Raw genomic sequence first — 22,293 nt, forward strand, 5'->3', positions numbered from 1 at the left:
TGTTCGCAGCTTCCTGGAGGAACTGATCAGACGATGTTTGTGCACTTTAAAACTTGCCTCAATAGATTTTTGAGTTGTTTTAATTTTTTTGAACAACTACTGATCTTTTTTGAGATAATTAACTTTTCTTTTTTTAGAGAAGCTCAAATCGTAAAGTTTTAGAAACCCTCAAAGTTCAGAAATGACGCGTACACTCTTTGAAGTGATGTGAATAATTTCATATTTTTAATCATTTCATTTTCCTGCATAAATCAGGTTCATTGTGACAGTTTTATTTTAAATATATATTTTTTATTTTCTAAAAGTAAAAGATTAAAGTTCATCTTAAGGAGAAAAGTTAATTCTCTCAATTTAAGATTATAGGTCAGCAAAACTTCTAGTTTACTTCAGAACTCAAAAATCTTTTGTGCACTGAGTGGATTTTTGACAGATGTTGAGTCAAGTTGTTCAGAGACACAGGAAAAGCATTGAGCATCCAGACAATTTTCAAAATAAAAGCATGATCTGACATAAAAACAGACCAAAAAAAGAAATAATTTAACTATGCAGCTGACGTGTTCGTGATAGAAGCACAAAAATCAAAGAAAAATGACCAAATCAATGGACAGACGGACAGACGCAGCGCCGTAGAACCGTACCCGGGTGGATGGCGCCCGGTCACACCCGCTCATTTTTAACAGTTCAAAAAAAAATTCTGCAAACAGTGAATTTTATTCTGCTGACCAGGTTGAACTCTGGTCGAGTTTTAAATTAAAGTCTGCGAGTTACAAACACTGTAACACTGCAGTATTTTTATTTATTTATTTAGTTGCGGTGTTTTTTGGAAAATCCAAGAAATGAAATATCTGAAATCATTTCATCACCTGCTGACGTGGCGTGACGTCAGGACGCTTCTCTCTGAACAGACGTGCAGGTGAAGAAAGTTGTTTGTTTGTCGTGGAGGAATTCTGGGAGATGAATTGAATTCTGCTGTTCACATGTTAATTCCACTAATGTTTGCATTAACCATCACAAGCCCCGCCTCCTGCAGGCGGAGTCTGAGCAACATGATGCGTTTTCATGACGAGGATGTCTGAAGCTGCACGCCGACGTCTTTCTGCTCTTTCAATACTTTATGATTGATCGATCGATCGCTTTAGAACAACATTCCTGCTGACTCTGAGTCAACGCTAAACACAGAGTAGATGCTGACTGGGCAGTAGGAACGGCCACCCGTCAAATCGACCGTTCCTATTGGCTTAGCCAGCGATGATGTCATAATGACAACGTTTCTTTCCCAGCACCCAAAAGGAAAACAGGGTGACGGTTTGATCACAGCCAGACGTTGGACGTCACGTCCAGCAGCAAGGAGCCGATAAACACTGTAAAAATAAATCACGTGGGGAAACAAGTTCTGAATATGAAGCATAGAACAATTAGAAGAAAAAAGAAAAGTCTGGTGAGAACGAGCAGCAGAACACGGCGGCACATGAAGACAAAGTAAAGACAAAGTCCAGCTGATTGTGTCCACAGACTTTCTTTAATATAATAATATTACTATTATAATAACATACATATATAATATAATGAAATGTGATGTTAAAGGATTTAAAGACAAAATACTTGAGTAAATATTAAATCAAAAGAGTGGATCCAAACTCTCAACTCTGATTGGCTGTGATCAAAGTGTCTCCTCTTGATTTTTCTTTAATACAGCAGAAGCCACTGCCCTGTTTTATCTAAGAACACAGAAACACTCACACTTAAAACCAGAGCGGAGCTGAACGCAGCCGAACGCAGCTGAACGCCGCAGCCGAACGCAGCCGAACGCAGCCGAACGCAGCCGAACGCAGCCGAACGCAGCTGAACACAGCCGAACGCAGCCGAACGCAGCTGAACGCAGCCGAACGCAGCCGAACGCAGCTGAACGCAGCTGAACGCAGCTGAACGCCGCTGAACGCAGCCGAACGCAGCAGCCGAACGCAGCCGAACGCAGCCGAACGCAGCTGAACGCAGCCGCTGAACGCAGCCGAACGCAGCTGAACGCAGCCGAACGCAGCCGCTGAACGCAGCTGAACGCAGCCGCTGAACGCAGCCGAACGCAGCCGAACGCAGCCGAACGCAGCTGCTGAACGCAGCCGAACGCAGCCGAACGCAGCTGCTGAACACAGCCGAACACAGCCGCTGAACGCAGCCGCTGAACGCAGCCGCTGAACGCAGCCACTGAACGCAGCCGAACGCAGCCGAACGCAGCCGCTGAACGCAGCCGAACGCAGCCGAACGCAGCCACTGAACGCAGCCGCTGAACGCAGCCGAACGCAGCCGAACGCAGCTGAACGCAGCCGAACGCAGCCGCTGAACGCAGCCGCTGAACGCAGCAGCCGAACGCCGCAGCTGAACGCCGCAGCCGAACGCAGCAGCTGAACGCAGCTGAACGCAGCAGCTGAACGCAGCTGAACGCCGCAGCCGAACGCTGCAGCCGAACGCAGCTCCGCTCTGTCCATGAAACAGGTTGTAGACATTTAGTGTGTTGCTTAGTGACCAAATGATGTGCAGCTATTTTTTAACCTCTAGAGAAGTGGCATGTTTGTTATTAAAAACCTAAATGAAAAAAATGTAAAACCATTTTAATAAGTAAATTATATCAAAACATGAATGTTGAGACACATTTTCACCACAGAAGAAGATGACAGATGGAGGGACAGACGGAGACTTTTCTGGACCTTTCTGAGGTCTCCGAACCAAAGCGTGACACAAGGAATGATGGGAAATAAGTGGAGACATCTTTCAACCACAGCTGAAGTGAACTGATGACATCACACAGTTATATATCCTCAAAGTATTAATATCATGTTCATTCTGAGTCTGCAGAACTAATCAAACTTCTTTAACTTGTTAAAAGTCACACAGGCATCAATTTAAAACATTTTACATTTTAATAAATAAAATTAATCAGTATATTGACTGTAAACAAAGTGTCCATCAGGGACGTCACGTCACCAAACCCGGGGCTTTGTTCCTTGTGGTGTTTTTTTTTTGTTTGTTTTTTTTTATCACATGATGCTGCATTTAAAGTCGGCGGCCATGTTTGTTTGATGATGTTCTCACAGAACTTTTAAGGCTCGTTTCAAAATGACATGCATTCGTTTCACACACTTCCACATGTCCTTTATGTTCAGAGAGACGTCCACCAGAGGGCGCTGCTCACTGGTGGACGTTACAGAAGTTACACAAGAAGAAGAAAAAGAAGTTTGTGACAACAATAATAATAATAATAATAAACTTTATTTAGCGTTCAAACTCCACATCCTGCCGTCTCTTCTGTTTACAGTCACTAAACTGTCTTTTTTTTATTAAAGTGATTTATTGAAGGTAAAAAAGCACCTTTTAAATTCCCATGTGTGACGTTTGAACACTTCAGATTGAATTCACAACGCCACATCCTGCATCATCACACGCCACCACGTCTGCCTCGCCACCACACGCTTCCTGTATCTGTGGGGAAAAAAACAAACAAACAACAAAACAAAAACAAACTGAATGAAGACTTATGGAGTGAGCGCACATTGGTCACTTTACGTTGAGATGATTTCCTTTCTTTCTTCGTTTTGTTTTTGAGGAATGATTCTGATGCCGTTTGATGATGCTGAGAGGATTTACGCTTTGTTCTGATTGGCTGTGTGTAGTTGTAGAAACAGGAAGTGGGTTGCTGTGACTAACACCATGATGACACAAAGATTGTTCCACATGTTTTTTCTTTCTTTTTGTATATTTTAAAGTGTTTTTTTTCTTTCTTTTTAAAAGAATCAAATTATTTTAACACACATGGCGACTTCACAGGGACGCATCACCGCCAGCGTTAACCGCTGCGAGCATGATGTCATGATGATGATGTCATATTTTTATTTAACCTTTAATTAAATAGATTTATATCATGACGCTGGCAGTTCCAGGTGAACTCAGAGGTCATCCAGAGGTCAGAGGTGAGACTCGTTGGCGGTGAGCGACCTGCGTGACGTCACCCTGCTGCTGTACATACTGAACCACTGAATGACATCATAACTATTATTATTACTGTTGTTGTTGTTGTTGTTGTTTTCATATCTGGATCAGGTGATGTAACAGATGAATGGTGATGTGAATGATTAACCATGAGTTACAATAAAGAGCATTTCTATTTGAGGAAACTGTTTGTTTATTTACTCAGTTTTCATCACAAAAACAAACTGACTTCATCATTGAAGTTTTATTGACAGAATGAATCTGATGTTTATAAACGAGCCGTGGATCTTCAGCTGTGCACTGACACACAGCGCCGGACGCTGACCGTGGTCAATCAATCATTGGTAAAATTAATGATCAATTAACATCGATTAACGACCTTTCTAAGGTTGCTAATAAGAATACAACAAGGGGGTTCTACCTAGAACCTTTTTATATTCCAGGTGTTTTATCTAGAATCAAGAACCTTTTCCTATTATGGTGCGAAGAACCAGGATTCCAACAATCCTTGAAGAAATCTGTCTTCTAAAAAAGGTTCTTTGGATGAAAAGGGTTCTTAATGGAACCATTTGTCTTACAAAGAACCAATTCTTCCAAAGAAGGTTCTTCAGAAGCAAATAGTTCTGGGAAGAACCGTTCAGGAAGAACCCTTTTAGAACCCTTATTTCTAAGAGTGTAGTCTGTTCAGACTACACTCTTAGAAATAAGGGTTCATGTTTCACGTTTATTTAACAGGAGATCAATGAAATTTTACACAATCGATCAGATTCTTAATGACAGATTCATTGATCATTGATTAATGGTTATCATTCCTGATATTCTAAAGTGTTTTACAGTGTGGTTGTTGTCTTTCAGTCTGTGTTGCTCCGTCCTCCGTCCTCCGTCCTCTGTCTCCTCCCTCATGTGCTGATGTCACACAGAGGCAGGACTTTACAGTCAGAACTGCAAACTGCTGCAGAGACACAAAGACAGAGTCACAGACAGACAGAGACAGAAAGACAGACAGAGAGACAGACAGACAGAGACAGACAGACAGACAGACAGAGACAGACAGAGAGACAGACAGAGACAGAGAGACAGACAGAGACAGACAGACAGAGACAGACAGAGAGAGAGACAGACAGAGTTCAGCTCGGAGACAACTTGTGTCTCTGTTGTTTGATGTTTGGGACTCTTCAGAGGAGACATGAGACTGAGGACGAGCAGCTACTGACACCACAGACATGGACAAACAGAAAGGTACCATCTTTACTTGAATCATCTGTTTTTTCATGGTTTGATTCTTTTCCTTTAAACGATTGTAATAATTAATAATAATAAAGTTCATGTTGGTCTGATGGACAAGCTCTCAATCAGTCTGACAAACCAATCAATCAATCAATCAATTCACTGATTAATGGAGAAAATAATCATCAGATGAATCTATGATGAAAATAATCATTAGCAGCAGTCTGAGACCAAACAGACAGAAATTTGTTCATTACAGGAAACATTTTCAACATTTTAAAATATGTTTACTAAAGTAAAAATACTCAGAATTTCCTCCACTAATAATGACTGTGAGAAAAAAAACAACAAAAATATCTCAATAATATACGTATAAATCAAATTAAAGAACAATAAAGTTCAGTAAAGTTTCACTGTTAAATCTTTTCACTAAAAACATGAAAACAAAAAAAGTCTCATCAACAACAAGAGAATAAATTCACATTAAATACACACTAAAATTTAAATCAAAACACATTTTTATACATGTATAATACAATATTTCACGTGTTATATTTTCTGCATTGTTTGTGTTGTTTTATCTATATTTATACGTTGTTAATGTGTCATCAATATTTCACTATATATGACAGAAAACTTTCCTTAATGTACATTTATAACCAATCATTTAACAAATGTTTTATGAGACACTATAATATGTTGATTAATCTACAGTACTGGTCGATAATTATAGCTATAAATACATTTTATACATTTATTAAATGTCTGTTTTTTATCTTTCATGTGTTTATAGAGTCACCACCACTGTTGTTAATGTGTTCATTAATAATGCTTCAAACTGCATTATAAAGTGTTATAAACCTTTTATTACATGTTCATATAGTATTTATAAAATGAAAAATCTCTCACAGCTTCATAATAATATAAAATTTGTCTGAGTAATGACAGAAAAATCTAAATCAGACCTGATGATGTCATAAATTCCTCGTCTTTATCACTCTGATGGTATCGTCTGTCTGTCCTCCTCCTCCTCCTCCTCCTCCTCCTCCTCCTCCTCATCATCATCATCATCATCATCATCATCACTTCCTGCTGCTGCCTCAGGAGACGGAGCTAATAGACTGTTTAGATTCACACTGACTGTGTACAAAGTGTCCAAACATTTTTCTCTGGACGACTTCTGTAGTTTGTTTTACTTCAGTTTAGCTACATGCTAACTGCTAAAAACAAAGACAATTCCAGTTTGTTCCAGCTTTGGTTTGATTTAGTCATTTCTGTCTTTAAGTGTAAACCTGTATCAAGCTAATTTACCTGTTAGCACAGTATCATGACACTGAGCTAACAGACTGTCCTAAAGTTATCAGGCCAGAGGTGACATCATGCTAACAGACTGAACATAAAGCTAATTAGCTCCAGTCTGTTAGCACACTATAATTACCTGTGTTAGCTTAAGCTCCGGTCTGTTAGCACAATGTCATGACCTGGGACTTCAGCTAACAAGTCTCAGGTCATGACATCATGCTAATAGACTGAGGCTAAAGCTAACAAGTCTTAGGTCATAATGTTGTGCTGACAGACTGAAGGTAAAGTTGATCAGTCCCAGGCCATGATATTGTGCTAAAGCTAAAGCTAACAGGTCTCATGTCACATCGTAACTGACTAGAGAAAAGTTCCAGGTCATAATATCTGACTTACAGACCCAAGCTAGTGTTAGCAAGTCGGTTCATATTTTTCTTAAGTAAGGTTCCATATGGCACCAGAAGGGGCGTGGCTTCGCCTCTCTGTACTGGTGTTTCCATGTGCAGCGTGTAGTGGTGAGGGGGTGGAGCTTGTAGCTGATTGGCCGTCTGAAATCGAGTCAGGAAGCAGCAGCTCAGTAATGTAAATGTTTCTGCTGCCCTGTGTTTACCAGCAGAGGATGAAAGACAAGAACGCCGCTCCACACCCCGCAACACACACACACACACACACACACACACACACACACACACACACACACACACACACACACACACACACACACACTCAGTTTTAAACTTTTCCCAAACTTTCTAACCTTAGCCAGTTCCAGGATCAGCTTCCTTGGCCAGAAAGATAGAAATCTGAGTTTGAAACTTCCCTCCAACTCAAAACAAACAACAACTACACTGTAAAATATAGACGACTGTAAACAAGTCAGCCTCTAAAACAACAAACACACCGACTGTGAGAAATGATTAGATCAAATAAAGTACAGATTCTTACTGAACATTTTATTTACATTTGGAATGACAGTTTATAAAACACTCAAACAAACAATCAGATTTGTTCATGAGTTTGTTTGTTTATCTGTTTGTTTGTTTGTAAGCTGGTTCATTTGTTAGAAAACTGTCTCTGATGTCACCACACATCATGAATGAAAAACAAAACAAGATAAATAAGTGAAGTCAGACTATAAGAAGACAACGACAACAATCAGCACGTCGACACTTTTAAATGTTCTCAGTGAAACAAACATCAGGATTCTGTTTGTTGTTGTTTGTTTGTTGTCTGTTTTTCTCTGCTGATGTTTTTGTTGTTGTTGTCAGGAGAGAGACATTATCCATCTGTCATTCACATGGACAGTGTCTGTCACTCTGAGTGTGTGTGTGTGTGTGTGTGTGTGTGTGTGTGTGTGTGTGTGTGTGTGTGTGTGTGTGTGTGTCCTGCAGCATCAAAGCCAGGGACAGGAAGTGATGTTGATGGTCAGATAAGCAGCGTTCAGTAACACAAACTCTTTATTTCTCAGTTTCTTCTGTTGTTAAACTTGAATCTTCCTGTCTCTGTGGTGTCCTCTGTGCAGAGAGAGGGACAGACTGTGTCTCCGGCTGTCGTTGTTGTTGTTGTTGTTGTTGTTGTTGTTGTTGTCGTGTTTGATGCGTTGTGGGTGTGTTAGTTATGTGCAGCTCAGTGTTTAAAACAGCAGCAGGCTGATAAGCAGCTGCAGGATCCTTAAAATCAGCAGAGACGAGTTAATCAGAAACGTTTAACCTCCGTCTCCCACTCAGCTCTCAGAGTGAATGGACTTTGTCTGTCCCTCTGAATGGAGCTCAGAGACAATCAGCGTCTGTCTGCAGGGTTCTCTCTGCATTTCTTACATTTTACCCTCCTTCTCATGATAATTCACACTGTTCTGAGATCAGTCCAAACGTCTGCGGCTCGTTCTGTCCAACAGGAAACAAAACACAAAGTTCAGAAAAGTTTCAACGTGGACACTGTGATAGAAATTCTGTCGAGACTTTTCAACCAATCGCTTAAACGCTCTCTGGTTTCAACCAGCTGTGAGCTCTGGGAAGGTTCTAGTGGTCCTTTAAGAGTCTCTGCAAATCCTGTGAGAAGTGCTATCGGTCATCAAGGAGGTTTTAGAGAACATTTAGGAGGTAGAAGTCTTTTAGGAGGTTCTAATGATCTAAAGGTCTTTGGTGGTCAGTGACCAGCATCTGCAAGTTCTTTTGTTGGTTGGAGAGCCCTTTAGATTAGTGAATATGTGCTAGAGGTCCATTAGGAGGTTCCAGGGGTCCTAATGGTCAGTGATGAGGTTCTTAAGATATTTAGCAGGTTCTATTGCTTCTTTAGAGGGATCTTGTGGTATGATGGAACTCTTTCAGATCACAAAAGGATCATGGTTCTTAATGTGTTTTAGGAGAACCTAGTGATCACTAAGGAGGTTCTCTGGCTCATTTTGATGGTTCTAGTTGCCATTGAGAAGATTGTGAGGAAGATTCCTGCAAGTAATCCCAGAGGTTCTTCAGTTGGTTCTTGCTGTCCTTTAGGAGGTTGAGTTCAGTCATTGGTTCTAGACCTTGTTTAGGATGGCCATTAAAGGCTCTATGTGTGGTTCTATAGGTCCTGTAGATGGTTCTTGTGGTCACTGAGAAGGCTTGAGGGGTTCTTTAGATGGTCCTAGAAGTTCTTTAGGAGGTTACGGTGGTCAGAGCTCTACAGTTACAAGGTGGCTCAATAGATGGTTCTTGTGGTCCTTTTGGGTGGTCTAGTGGTTGTTGAAGACAGTTGTAATGGTCAGGAGGTTCTTGGCGGTTCTTTGGATTGTTTGAGATGTGCTCTTGGTCACTGATGGTTCTAGAGGGTATCACATCAAACAATTCTCTTGTCAGGGAGAATTTACTGTAAATGTTCTGTCAGCCCCACAGACAACTTCCTGTTCCTCAGAGACCTTGAGTTTTAAAATGACGTAAACCACACACACACACATACACACACACACACACACACACACACACACACACACACACACACACACACACACACACACACAGTGTGTATGGTGTTAAACATTAGCAGCTTATCAGTGTGTATCCTGCCTCTGCAGTTCACCTTTGAAGGCCACAACATCAGAATATTAGTGATGGGAAACTTTACCTGAACAGGTGACGTCAGTTCATTGACTCATTAACAGAATAAAGAACCTGTTCTAAACAGACTTCTGGGTTTTACTCCTTCACACCTGAACAGGAGCTCCTCTAAAAACTCACAGTCACATCAGTCATTTACAATGAGACATGAGAACAGAGACTGCAGCAAAATATTGTGTAAAAGAGTTTTTGTACTCATGACGGCAGATAAGTGAGAGGCGTCTCACATCGCTGCTCGTCTGACGCTAAAACACAAAGTCAGTTTTCATTCACTGAGACGGAGACAACAGCTTCATTCATGACGGGAACACAGACTGACCTCAGGACAGTTTTCATGTTTCATCAACCTGCTGACGACAAACTGAACCTTCGTCTGTTTCTGTTTTCTCTTTATCAAACTCACAGAAATGATCATTTAAAAAATGGTGAGGACAGAATTATCCTAAAACAATCCTTCATTTTTAATGTTTTAAGATGGAAAAAAGTTTGGACCTATTTTTCAACCAGTGATCAATCTGCCAATATTCTTTCCACTAATTGATTAGTTGTTTGGTTCATAAAATGTCAGAATTAATGTCATAAAAAAGAAAGAAGTTAAATGATAAATGAGTCTCTGTGTTAGTTCACTTTAGATTTTAACTTGTTAATGATGCTAAACAGACAGTCTGTGGGTCCAGCTGTTCACCTGTCTGTCTGTCTGTCTGTCTGTCTGTCTGTCTGTCTGTCTGCAGTGTTGGCGAAGCTCATCTGGGACCTGCAGTCGTTCTTGTCTGTTCTGGACTCAGAGAACCTGAGTTACATCGCTCAGGCTCAGAAGAAATCCATCTCAGAGCTGCTGTCCAAACTGCAAACCAACGACACTCCTGGTGATGAAAATACTTCTGATACTAATATTAATAAAACTGCAACCACTAATACTTAGTACAACTGAGAAAAAGGATCATTTTCCACAGAAGCTGCTGGTATTTATTGCAGAAACATTTAAAAGAGTTGAAATATTGAAAGATGTTGAAGTGCTAATATGTGTGTCTCCATATGCCCAGATGTAAATGTCCTGTATATTTGAAAAGACCCACAGACGCCATCTTTGGGGGGGGGGGGGGCACTGGGTTTTATGCCCCCCGGAGTTGAAGCTGGAGGTGCAGTTCCCCCCCAGTTTTGAGGCAAACCAGGAAAAGATGCATCTGTAAAATAGTTATAGAGGGATACACTGAATTATTATTAATATTATTAAGATTTAATTGTCATGTGGGATAGTTTGTGTTTTGTTGCTCTTATGTGTTACTGGCTGAGCGTATTGAGCATTTTATTTAATTAATTAATGAGCACTTCCTGACCTCAAACACCTCTGATCATTAATGCACCTAATCCAGTAACTTATGTCTCTGCCATCTGAATGAGACACACAAGATGATGTTTGACAGCAGCTCTGTGTGGAAATACTTCAAAATATTAAACTATGAAGATATAAACTGCGTTGAGCTGCAGGGATAAAAGCTTTGATCCCACATTTAGAATCTCAGACAAAATTCCAGGTGAAGCTCAAAGTTTCAAGAACACTGGATTTATACTTTATCCAGAATACTTCATGGTGAAATCCTGCAGCATGTGATGGATTTACCTTCAGCAGTTGGCTGCGACAAAAAGCACCTCACTGAAGAAAAACGCCAAAATCTGCTGAAGAATCCATCTGAAGCCTCACAACAAGAGACTGAGAACTTTTATAGTTCTGCATTTTAACTTTGAGAGATCATTAACTTGATTGAAGGGGCTGTATTGAACAGCAGCGCGCACAGTGCGAGCCGCCTGCTGCGCTCGCCTGCAGACTCTGAACTCCAACAGAATATGGAATCTGTCAGCTTGTTATTATGACTTTGAAAACACCAAATTAGTTGATTTAATGAATTTTGCTTGTTTAAAATATGAACAATTGTAAAAATCTCTCTTCCATGAGGCTGTTCTGTCAGACAGTGACAGATCACAGGATGAAACAATCATAAAAAAAGGCCCCTGCAGAATCCTGGAGGGACAGACTGCTGGAGCCCCTCCCACCACTCCCAGTACAACCAGTACCCCCAAAACCAGTCAGCTTCCTGTTTATAACCCTTACACAGATGTTTGTTGGTTTCCAGTGGAAGATGCTGAGTACATGATCATGAGCTGTCCATCACTGTGTCCCAGCAACGAGCAGATAGACACACCTGGGACAGGTAACACTCAGCTACAAGTGTTTTTTTGTTTTGTTTGTTTGTTTGTTTGTTTTTTTAAATTAAAGGGACAGTTTGAACTCAGGTGTGTCTGTTTGTCCAGAAGGTGTCTGGTCCTCTGAGCTGTTCTTGAAGAACGACTCATCTGTGAAGCTGAGAAACGGGGTGAGTCCACCCACATACACACACACACACACACACACACGTCTAGCATCTCTCACCCCCAGTGCATGCTGGGATACACATCTGCAGCCTGAACACCTGATTCAGATTGTCTTTACTCTGTTGGTTCCCTCTGAGCTTCAACAGAAGAAAAAAATGTCTTTTTAACTTAAAGTTTTGACTCATAATTTAGACTCAAATGTCTCACTCACACCTCGTTGGTTCCTCTGAGGTTCCTCTTGAAAGTTCCTCCTGAAGTTTGAAAAAAGTGGTTGGGAAAGAAAAAACAACTTTTTTTAGATAAAAAAGGAGGAGGAGGTCTGTGATGTGGGTCAGTAATGACAGACTGAGTCCTCCTGAGGTTTGGGAGGAGACGGTGTGTGTGTGTGTGTGTGTGTGTGTGTGTGTATGTGTGTGAGACAGGATGTTCAGTGTTTACATATGAGGCCATCTCCCCTCTATCCGTCATCCTATTGGCTGAGAGCTCTGCAGAGGGAGGAAGTGGTCAGTGATGGCGGCTGATTAGCATCTGGTCTACGTGATGGACGCACAGAACACACACACACACACACACACACACACACACACACACACACACACACACACACACACACACACACTTCATCTCCTGGGAAATTTTGTTCATATGCATCTAATTTACAAACATGATGTTGGATTCAGGGGCAGTGTTTAGTTCCAGTTCACTTCAGAGCTGCGACGTGTGTGTGTGTGTGTGTGTGTGTGTGTGTGTGTGTGTGTGTGTGTGTGTGTGTGTGTCTGTGTGTGTGTGTGTGTGTGTGGAGGGGTGCGTTCAAATACTTTGGTTAACTCCTGTCTGATACTGAAGCTAAAACTCAAACGATGGATAAAGTATTTAAAGTTTTATGTGTGCAGTTATAATTTATAATGATGTGATAAAACTGTGAGTTAAAAAGTCAAACTTAAGAGATAAAAAGTAGAAATTATGCATAAAAAGACAAAAGTTAAAAAGTGAAAATTGTGTGTAAAACGTCAAAATTCTGAGTTCCACAAAAATCAAATTTCACTTCCTGTTTACTGTGATGTCATATCCAGGGCCCTGTAATCCCGCCCCTCCCACCAGGAGGTCTAGGAGGTGATGATGATGAAGATACATATGAGGAAGCAGAACCTTATGTAGCTGACACGACCACATCCAACACTGGTATCTACACACACACACACACACACACACATACACACGTGTCGTAAATTTTGATTATTAAAATAAAAATTAATCAATAAAAACGTCTTGCTCGCTCTCTCAGAGAAGGCGGAGTCAGACAGCAGCCACTATGAGTCGTATGGTGAAGAAGATGATGAGGAGGACGAGGAGCAGGAGCCTGTGAAGGACAGAGCTCACTACATCCAATGGAGTGCCTCGCAGCCCTGTCTAAGACCCGCCCCCGAGTCCCGTCTCTGTGGTTACCTGTGGAGGAGGAAGTGGCTCGGCCAGTGGACCAAACAGCTGTTCATCATCAGGAACGACGTCCTGCTGGTCAGTTACTGTTACTGAAGTAATGGAGTATCAGTCTGAGGTGCTGGTATTGAGTGTGTGTGTGTGTGTGTGTGTGTGTGTGTGTGTGTGTGTGTGTGTGTGTGTGTGTTCAGTGTTATAAGTGTGCTCAGGACCTGCTCCCTCACCTGGAGTTGAACCTGCGCGGCTGTCAGCTCGTCTACAAGTCCAAGGGTAACAGGAAGATCCAGCACCAGCTCAAACTGGTCTTACTGGGCTCAGAGAGTCTGGTGCTGGGATACAGCAGCTACCAGCAGGCCGACGAGTGGAAGAAGGTCAGAAACACACACTCATCATCTAACACACACACACAAGGCTCGTTCCAACAAGTGGTGGAACGTAACCAAAGTGCAACAAGTGATGAAACGGTTGGTTCATAAAAACACAAAGATCTATAATCATTTCTCGTCAAATTCATTTACATTCAGACGTTACAATAAGAAAAGAAGAAGAAAATGACATAAAACAAACATGATGTAAAAAGATGTGACCTGACAAAACGAAGAAAAAGATTTAACAAGACCATGATGATGTAACGAGATGAAAACGACGCAGCAGCGACAAAAATGACACAACAAGACGTAACAGGACGAAAATAAGAAAGGACATGAATGTAACAAGACAAAACTTATGCAACAAGACTTAGCAACACGACAACAACATAAAAAGATGAAAACAACATTAAAGACAGACAGACAGAAACGGTTCAGTTGTCTTTGCACAGAAACAGCCAGTAGAAACGTCCCTCAGAGGACGACTTTTTATTTATACTCTGAGGACATTTCAGAGCCTGAACTATTTCACTTTTACTGCAATAAACAAGTTGAATCAGTGCTTCTACTTTTACTCAAGTACCTGTACTTCTACTGCAGTAAAGACTGAGAGGACATCTGTCTCCTCCTCATCTGTCCCTGATGTCTTCTTCAGAGACGTCCCTGCTTATTTCAGAGAGACGATGCTGAGACAACAGCGTGTCTTCATAGTAAAAGAGTTCAGGTCCTAGACTGACCTGGACCTGCAGTCCAGACCTGGACCTGCAGTCCAGACCTGTCTCCAGGTCTCCAGGACAACAGAGACTGTGGACTGTTGATCAGCTGAAGACGAATATCAAGAAAGAATGAGACAGAATTGACCTTTAAAACTTCAACAAACACTGAGTGAGTGTCAGAAGAAAAGATGATGGATCACAGAGAGAAACATGAAACACAACGACTGCAGATTTACTACAAACATTAAAGTTGATCAGTGTGATCAATAAATATCTGGTCTGTAAACACTGGAGCCTGTATGGTGGATCAGCTGGTTTGTGTGTGTTTGTGTGATCAGGTGATTGAGGAGGTGAGTGTTGGAGCTCAAGTGGAGACTCAGAGCTCGTTGTCTCTGATCAGATCAGATCAGCTGCTGTCCTGCAGGGTGAGACACACACACACACACACACACACACACACACACACACACACACACACACACACACACACACACACACACACACACACACACACACACCTTTATATGACTATAGACATCCTTATGTTTTGTGAGTGTTCCTGTCAGTTCCTGAGCTGAAATATTAAACCAAAGATGGTCTCAAATGAAAGTAAAAACTGACTCATTCAGTTGTTTCCACCACTCGTTCAGTGTTTCACTACAAGCATCAGTCTAACTCATAAATTAAATATATAATGTGAGGTTTGTGTCCATGTTGTTTGTTCAGTCCAGCGCGGCTCTGACTGACTGTGAGGAGGACAAACCTTCAGCTGGCTGCACAGTCAACAAACAAAAAGGTACGAACATCGTTATGATCTGTCACCTGGAGAAACGACTGCGTTCAACAATATTTTATTACTCAGATGTGTAGTGACAGATGGATTTTTGTGTTGTTACGTCCGTCACACGTGATGCGCTGTGATGGCGACACCAAGGAATCATCAGGAGTAAGTCCAGATACCTGAAAACTCTACTCAAGCACACTAACAAAGTATTTGTACTTAGTTACTTCTGAGATGATGAGATTTATACCATCTGTAACAAACATCTGGTCAGATGATGTGTAGTGGTGTGTCCACAGGTGACCTCTGAGCTGTGCTGCGCTGTGATTGGCAGGTTTCCTGAGCGTGCTGATGAACTGTCAGTGGCAGAGTTTACTGTGTCAAGTGGACGCCGGTCTTCTTAACATGTTCGGAGAGGAGGAGGACGAGGAGGAGGACGAGGAGGTGAAGAAGGAGCGAACACCTCAGTACACCGTCCAGCTCAGGGGATGTGAGGTCAGAGCCGGACCCGATACCGACCACTCATACAGGATCACACTGAGCGTGCTCGGTGACCAGGTGGCGGTGCTGGAGGTGAGCAGAGAGGAGGGGCTTCAGGTTAATTCATTAATTCAAACAGTCACGTCTTCATGTCTTCATGCGTCTGTCCGTCCTGCAGGTCAGTAGTTCCGATGAAAAGGAGCGATGGTTAAAGCTGCTGCAGGATGGAGCTGCCAGTCACGGTCACCATGGTGACAACACACAGGAGCACACAGGTGAAGCTCTCAGGTGAGAGACAGTCTGTTCTTCATGTCCTCAGATGGTGGAAATACAACTCCTGTAAAAAATATATATATTTACTTAAATAAAGAATTTAAATATTCTGATCAGAGGAGACAAAAGTCCTCTCAGTCTTTACTGCAGTAGAAGTAAAAGTAGAAGTACTGATTCAACTAGTTTACTGCATTAAAAGTGAAAAAGTTCAGGCTCTGAAATGTACAAAAGTAAAAATTGTGTTGAGACGATGAATCAAAGCGCAGCCTCTCTGCAGCTTCTATGACCTTTATTTATTCAGGTGGAATCATTCTATCAGCAGACGTCTCATATCTGTGGTCCAAATTAACACCTATTTATTTAAAATGTGATAAGAATAAGACAATAAAAAAACAATATGCTTGACCATCAAAATAGCTTCCTAACTTAGTGTGTGAATAAAATAAAAAGACACGAACCATTCAAGTTAATGATCGTACATTTATTTCAGACTCCAGAGTCAAAAAAGCTCCAGCACAGAGAAGATAACAGATAAAAACATACAGGTCAGGAGACGCACAGGGACAGCAGGGTCTGGACTGCTGGCAGACTATGAGTCTGCAAGGAGGACAAAAAGACAAAACACATGAGCCCAGGTTGTTCAGTTAACTTATACTATACAATACTATACCCATACTTCAAAATATACACGTACAAATACACACACCAAGGAAGGAAAACGTCGCTGTGCCTTTTTTCCCGGCCGCTGTCTGACCTTACAGAGCCACCGTAGTTGATAAGAGACCTGTAGCTAATAGCATTAGCCTCTATGCTCTTTAGCTTAAACACCAGAACAAGACCTCCAGATAACCCGTGTTTAATACAGTGTCACAGGAAACACTGTGTGAAGCACCAGCAGAAAACATGACTTGAAAATATGAACCACAAAAAGTTCTCGTGTATTATTTAGCGGTGCGGTCTGACAGCCCCGGTCTGACCGCGGATAACTGCTGAACTCCGGCCAGCTCTACAGGAGGAGGGGGGGGGTTAGTACTTATCATATCATCTGTAAAAAAAACATTTTGTTAGATCGTTAATGGAATTAAAAAGAGCAGTGGTCCATCCACAGAGCCTTGAGGGACCCCACATGGTATGGTCCAAATTCTTCTTCTTCTGTTCTGATTCTGTTTTCTCTGTTTTGTTGTTTCTTCCTCAGTGGGCTGAAGATTCGAAAGTTTCCGACCTCCAACACCTACATGGACGACCCCTTCCATCTGAGCATGACAGGCAGAGACCAGCCCATCTACTCCAACACCCCCATACTGGAGCACATGGTACGGTCCGCAGAGCAGAGCCTTTCAGCTGTGAGACCAGTACAGCTGGTATTGTTTTTACTTAAAGGGAAAAATTTGTCAAACTGCAGCAAAATCTAAATATAAAAGTCTAAATGTCTCTTTAGGTGAAAACTGTTGGGAAAATAATAATAATAATAATAATTGAATAGAAAGAAACATCAGAGAAATGTGACCTCAGCACTGCTGCATGAAGTACTGAGTGAACATTTAAACATGAAAACAAGTAAAACTGTGAAAATGAAAATAGTGATCAGATTCTTTTTATCTTTTCATCACTTTAAAACATTTATTTTCCTGCCAGCAGTGTTGTTCTGTCAGAATATACAGATAATGATTTGTGATTGTTTCAGATCCAGAACTCTCAGGACTCGGTTCGCTGCGGCTCCGTCTCGTCCAGGGACTCAGTGACCTACAGCAACACCGTCTTCACCACACACAGTGAGTCTCTGCTCAGAGACAGACGAAGTAAGAAGTGTTTTTCCAGAGAGACGCTGGTGGACAGTTTCTACTTCAAATCACAGTTTGACTCAGGAAGCTTCAGCTGAAGACACCTGTAAAGACCTGATCCTTAAAGAGACAGGAAAAACAGGAGACGGTGGTAAATGACTTTTAAAAATCACAATGAGTGTGTGTGTGTGTGTGTGTGTGTGTGTGTGTGTGTGTGTGTGTGTGTGTGTGTGTTACAGGCAGGAAGTCAGTGGAGGTGGAACGAGGCGTTCAGAAGCTGGAGCTGACGGGGAAGAGGACGGTCCAGCTGAGGGCGGGGTCAGAGATCAACCTGGCGTCTGCAGCAAAGCAAAATAAACGCACCTCTTTTAGACAGTCGCTGGCCATCTGCACTGAGCGCGCTCAGGTAGGAGCCCCGCCCACAGACCTCTGGGTCTGAAAACACCACATGTTTCTGGTTGTGGAGCAACAACATCAGTTGTGCTGTGTTTTAACTGAGCCTCACTGGTCTCTCCTGGTCTCTCCTGGTCTCTCCTGGTCTCTGCTGGTCTCTTCTGGTCTCTCCTGGTCTCTGCTGGTCTTTCTTGGTCTCTGCTGCTCTCTCCTGGTCTCTCCTGGTCTCTCCTGGTCTCTCCTGCTCTCTGCTGCTCTCTGCTGGTCTCTCCTGGTCTCTGCTGGTCTCTCCTGGTCTCTCCTGGTCTCTGCTGGTCTCTCTTGGTTTCTGCTGGTCTCTCCTGGTCTCTGCTGGTCTCTGCTGCTCTCTCCTGGTCTCTGCTGTTCTCTGCTGCTCTCTCCTGGTCTCTGCTGCTCTCTCCTGGTCTCTCCTGGTCTCTCCTGGTCTCTGCTGGTCTCTGCTGGTCTCTCCTGGTCTCTGCTGGTCTCTGCTGGTCTCTCCTGGTCTCTGCTGCTCTCTCCTGGTCTCTCCTGGTCTCTCCTGGTCTCTCCTGGTCTCTGCTGGTCTCTCCTGGTCTCTGCTGGTCTCTGCTGGTCTCTCTTGGTCTCTGCTGCTCTCTCCTGGTCTCTCCTGGTCTCTCCTGGTCTCTGCTGCTCTCTGCTGGTCTCTGCTGCTCTCTCCTGGTCTCTGCTGCTCTCTGCTGGTCTCTGCTGCTCTCTCCTGGTCTCTGCTGCTCTCTGCTGGTCTCTCCTGGTCTCTCCTGGTCTCTCCTGGTCTCTGCTGGTCTCTCCTGGTCTCTGCTGGTCTCTGCTGGTCTCTCTTGGTCTCTGCTGCTCTCTCCTGGTCTCTGCTGCTCTCTGCTGGTCTCTGCTGCTCTCTCCTGGTCTCTCCTGGTCTCTCCTGGTCTCTGCTGCTCTCTGCTGGTCTCTGCTGCTCTCTCCTGGTCTCTGCTGCTCTCTGCTGGTCTCTCCTGGTCTCTGCTGGTCTCTGCTGCTCTCTCCTGGTCTCTCCTGGTCTCTCTTGGTCTCTGCTGGTCTCTGCTGGTCTCTCTTGGTCTCTGCTGGTCTCTGCTGCTCTCTGCTGGTCTCTGCTGGTCCCTGCTGGTCTCTGCTGGTCTCTCCTGGTCCCTGCTGGTCTTTCAGGCGGGTTTCCTCCCTCTGCTGCGGCGGACCGCCTCGGCTAAAACGTCTCTGAGACGAGCTCCTTCGGCACTCTTCATCGAACATGGAAAAGTTTTCCAGAGGAAGAAGGTCAGACTCACTGATGTTCGCTGTGATTAATGATTGTCTTGTCGTTAAATACCAATCACATGTATTGATTTCAGATCGGTTCTAATAAAATGAACCAAGAGGCCGAGAGATGATCACAAAAAGTTCATTAATCAACAAAAACAAAAATGTGCAGAAACAAACTTAAAGGGACATTTCATATTTCCCCTCCTCCCTGCAGAGCTCTTTATCCTGAGGTGTGTGTGTGTGTGTGTGTGTGTGTGTGTGTGTGTGTGTGTGTGTGACTGTGTGTGTGTGTGTGTGTGTGTGTGTGTGTGTGTGTGTGTGTGTGTGTGTGACTGTGTGTGTGTGTGTGGTTGTGTGTGTGTGTGTGTGTGTGTGTGTGTGTGTCTGTGTGTGTGTGACTGTGTGTGTGTGTGTGTGTGTGTGTGTGTGACTGTGTGTGTGTGTGTGTGTGTGTGTGTGTGTGTGTGTGTGTGTGTGTCTGTGTGTGTGTGACTGTGTGTGTGTGTGTGTGTGTGTGTGTGTGTGACTGTGTGTGTGTGTGTGTGTGTGTGTGTGTGTGTGTGTGTGTGTGTGTGTGTGTGTGTGTGTGTGTGTCTGTGTGTGTGTGACTGTGTGTGTGTGTGTGTGACTGTGTGTGTGTGTGTGTGTGTAACTCTACTCTTTCTGTTTTTACAGGAGTGGGAAACCAAAGCTGCTGCTTGAATCTGACCGTCCAATCAGACTCCAGTCCTGTCAGCTGAAGACAGACGTCGCAGCGGTCCAGCCTTCACTGCTCACAACAATCGATATGATCAAACAGAAATGATTACAGATGTTCAGGTTCTGTTTGATTATATCAACAAATATTTGACCAAAGTCAACAGAACCAGTCGAGTAAAGTAGAATTCATATTTCCTGAGCGTGACGTAACTTTATCATCTAAACCAGCCGCTGCTTTTCTCCCTGAGCGCCACCTGCCTGTAAGGAAAGATAAAATAATAAGTGATTCATCTGAAAGCTGATCCATACCCATCCTGATCAGCAGATCAATAATGATTCACTGTCCTACAAAGTAACCGACTGGTTTTGACTGAGGACAAACAAATGTCCTTTTTTTTTTTTTTTAACAGTTTTTTCTTCAGACTTTTGTAGAAATTGCAGGTTTGTTCAGCTGCTGGAAATCCTTGAAAACACTTGAATTTTAATGTTTTCAAGGTTTGAAAAGTGCTTGGATTTTAGATAAAGTGCTTGGATTTTAGATAAAGTGCTTGCAACTGTAATAAAGTAACATTGTAATCAGATTAGTTTCATAATAAATTACTGCCTGATTGAATTAGTCAGTTAACTTTCTACATCAAAAAATTAAATAAGTCAGATATTTGCTGAGTCAGATTATACACAAAGTTAATAATTACTCATTGATTGATTAATTACAAAATAAGAATTTAACCGATTAAACATGTATTAATTGATAATTAATCAATAGTCTAGAAATGACACTAGTTGTGCCACATTTGACATTGTTTTGTCTGTTTGAGCCACTAATTAGATAAGAAAACTTCAAATTCAACTTAAAATAAGAAAGAAAAATGAGAGAAGATGTGTTTTATATCTTATTAATGATTAATGATTAATCAAATAACCAATAATTTGCATTTTCAAGTAAAGAAATCAGGAAACTGTGATTTTGGTCGACGTGTGTGAATCTGATTTTGAGGACCTCAGGACAGACAACGTCTCCGGGACCTCCTGTGATTTCTGGTGGACCCCTAAGGGGTCCTGGACTGCAGGTTGGGAACCAATGATTTAAACACGTCAACAAGCAGCTGGAAATGCGTCACTGCGGCGAGTGAACGCATAAAACACGCAACAGAGTAAAAACAGAACCAAATATTTGACTGTTTTTAGACTTAATCCACAGATCTGAAGTTATTTTTTCCTTCAGTTCACAGCTTCTTTATTAATATTTCTTCTGATCTGGGTTCAGTTTTATCCAGTAAAAAAGCTTCTGTGTGTCAATAAACTGTATTTCATAAATCACAATAATATTTTCAGATTATTCTGAGCTCTGACCTCCACCTGCTGCAGGAGACACACTGACTGTGGACAAGAACCTCGTAATAATCTGAACTGTCCCTTTAATAATCCATCTGATAAGATACCTGTAGAGAGAACAGATGTTCTCCACATGTTGGATCTAACTGAAAACAGACGGCGGTTCTCCAGATGTGTTTCTGAAGATCTGTGACAGAAAAGTCATGAGTTTATTGTTGTGAATTTCAGGCAGCAGATTTATTTTGAAGTTCTGTTTGATGTAACTGTGTTCTCACTTTGATCAACATCGTCAGCTGATTTATGTCTGTTACCATGACGCTCACTCATCTGTATGACTTTTATATGTACTGGTTCTTATAATAATCTCAGGACAATGTTGATTTGTTGACTAAACACTGATCTGTAAAATGATACATGAAATAATATTAAAAACTATTTTATAAATCACTTTTTGTTTTTACTTGTGAACATTTGAAATTATGGCAAACAGATGTTTTACTGCAGTAAAAATACCACAGTGTAGAAATACTCGAGTACCTCGTAAACATGGTTGGGAGGGTTACTTTAAAAATGTAATCTGATACAGTTACTAATTACCTGTTAAAAATACATCACAGTATTAAGTAATGTAACTTACCTGAATTTAAAATATAAATTGTTTGGTGTAATATAATGTTTTATGCTGGTTAATGTATTAGTTCATCCAGCTGTTCCTTCCTCTGTTGTGTGCAAGAAGAAGAGAGAAAAAATGTCTTCATGGTAGGTCAGAATTATGAGATTCAAAAAAGTTATGAGATAAAAGTCATAATTAAGCTAAAAGACAAA

General features: G+C 42.0%; 1 protein-coding gene across 1 annotated transcript; it reads left to right on the forward strand.

The window, feature by feature from the left end:
• The first annotated feature begins 5,189 nt into the window (after positions 1-5,189).
• LOC146319695 (actin filament-associated protein 1-like 2) lies at positions 5,190-19,479 on the forward strand. Its single transcript, XM_084728820.1, has 15 exons — positions 5,190-5,220; positions 10,331-10,465; positions 11,732-11,809; positions 11,910-11,971; positions 13,043-13,151; positions 13,255-13,484; positions 13,598-13,777; positions 14,829-14,915; positions 15,217-15,286; positions 15,606-15,844; positions 15,930-16,039; positions 17,220-17,337; positions 17,709-17,796; positions 18,045-18,211; positions 19,342-19,479. Exons 1-15 carry the CDS (start codon positions 5,205-5,207, stop codon positions 19,477-19,479), a joined length of 1,827 nt encoding a protein of 608 aa, XP_084584946.1. The 5' UTR covers positions 5,190-5,204.
• The last annotated feature ends 2,814 nt before the right edge of the window (positions 19,480-22,293 follow it).

Source organism: Lutjanus erythropterus, chromosome 10 (assembly GCF_056507025.1).
Source record: "Lutjanus erythropterus isolate fLutEry1 chromosome 10, fLutEry1.hap2, whole genome shotgun sequence".
Taxonomy (NCBI): Eukaryota; Metazoa; Chordata; class Actinopteri; order Lutjaniformes; family Lutjanidae; genus Lutjanus; species Lutjanus erythropterus.

What these genes read in the sequence shown, in the direction of transcription:
- LOC146319695 (XM_084728820.1), top strand. An exon ending in GATAGACACACCTGGGACAG is followed by an intron (nt 11,810 to 11,909) that starts GTAACACTCAGC and finishes CTGTTTGTCCAG; the next exon opens with AAGGTGTCTGGTCCTCTGAG. An exon ending in CACAGTCAACAAACAAAAAG is followed by an intron (nt 15,287 to 15,605) that starts GTACGAACATCG and finishes TGTGATTGGCAG; the next exon opens with GTTTCCTGAGCGTGCTGATG.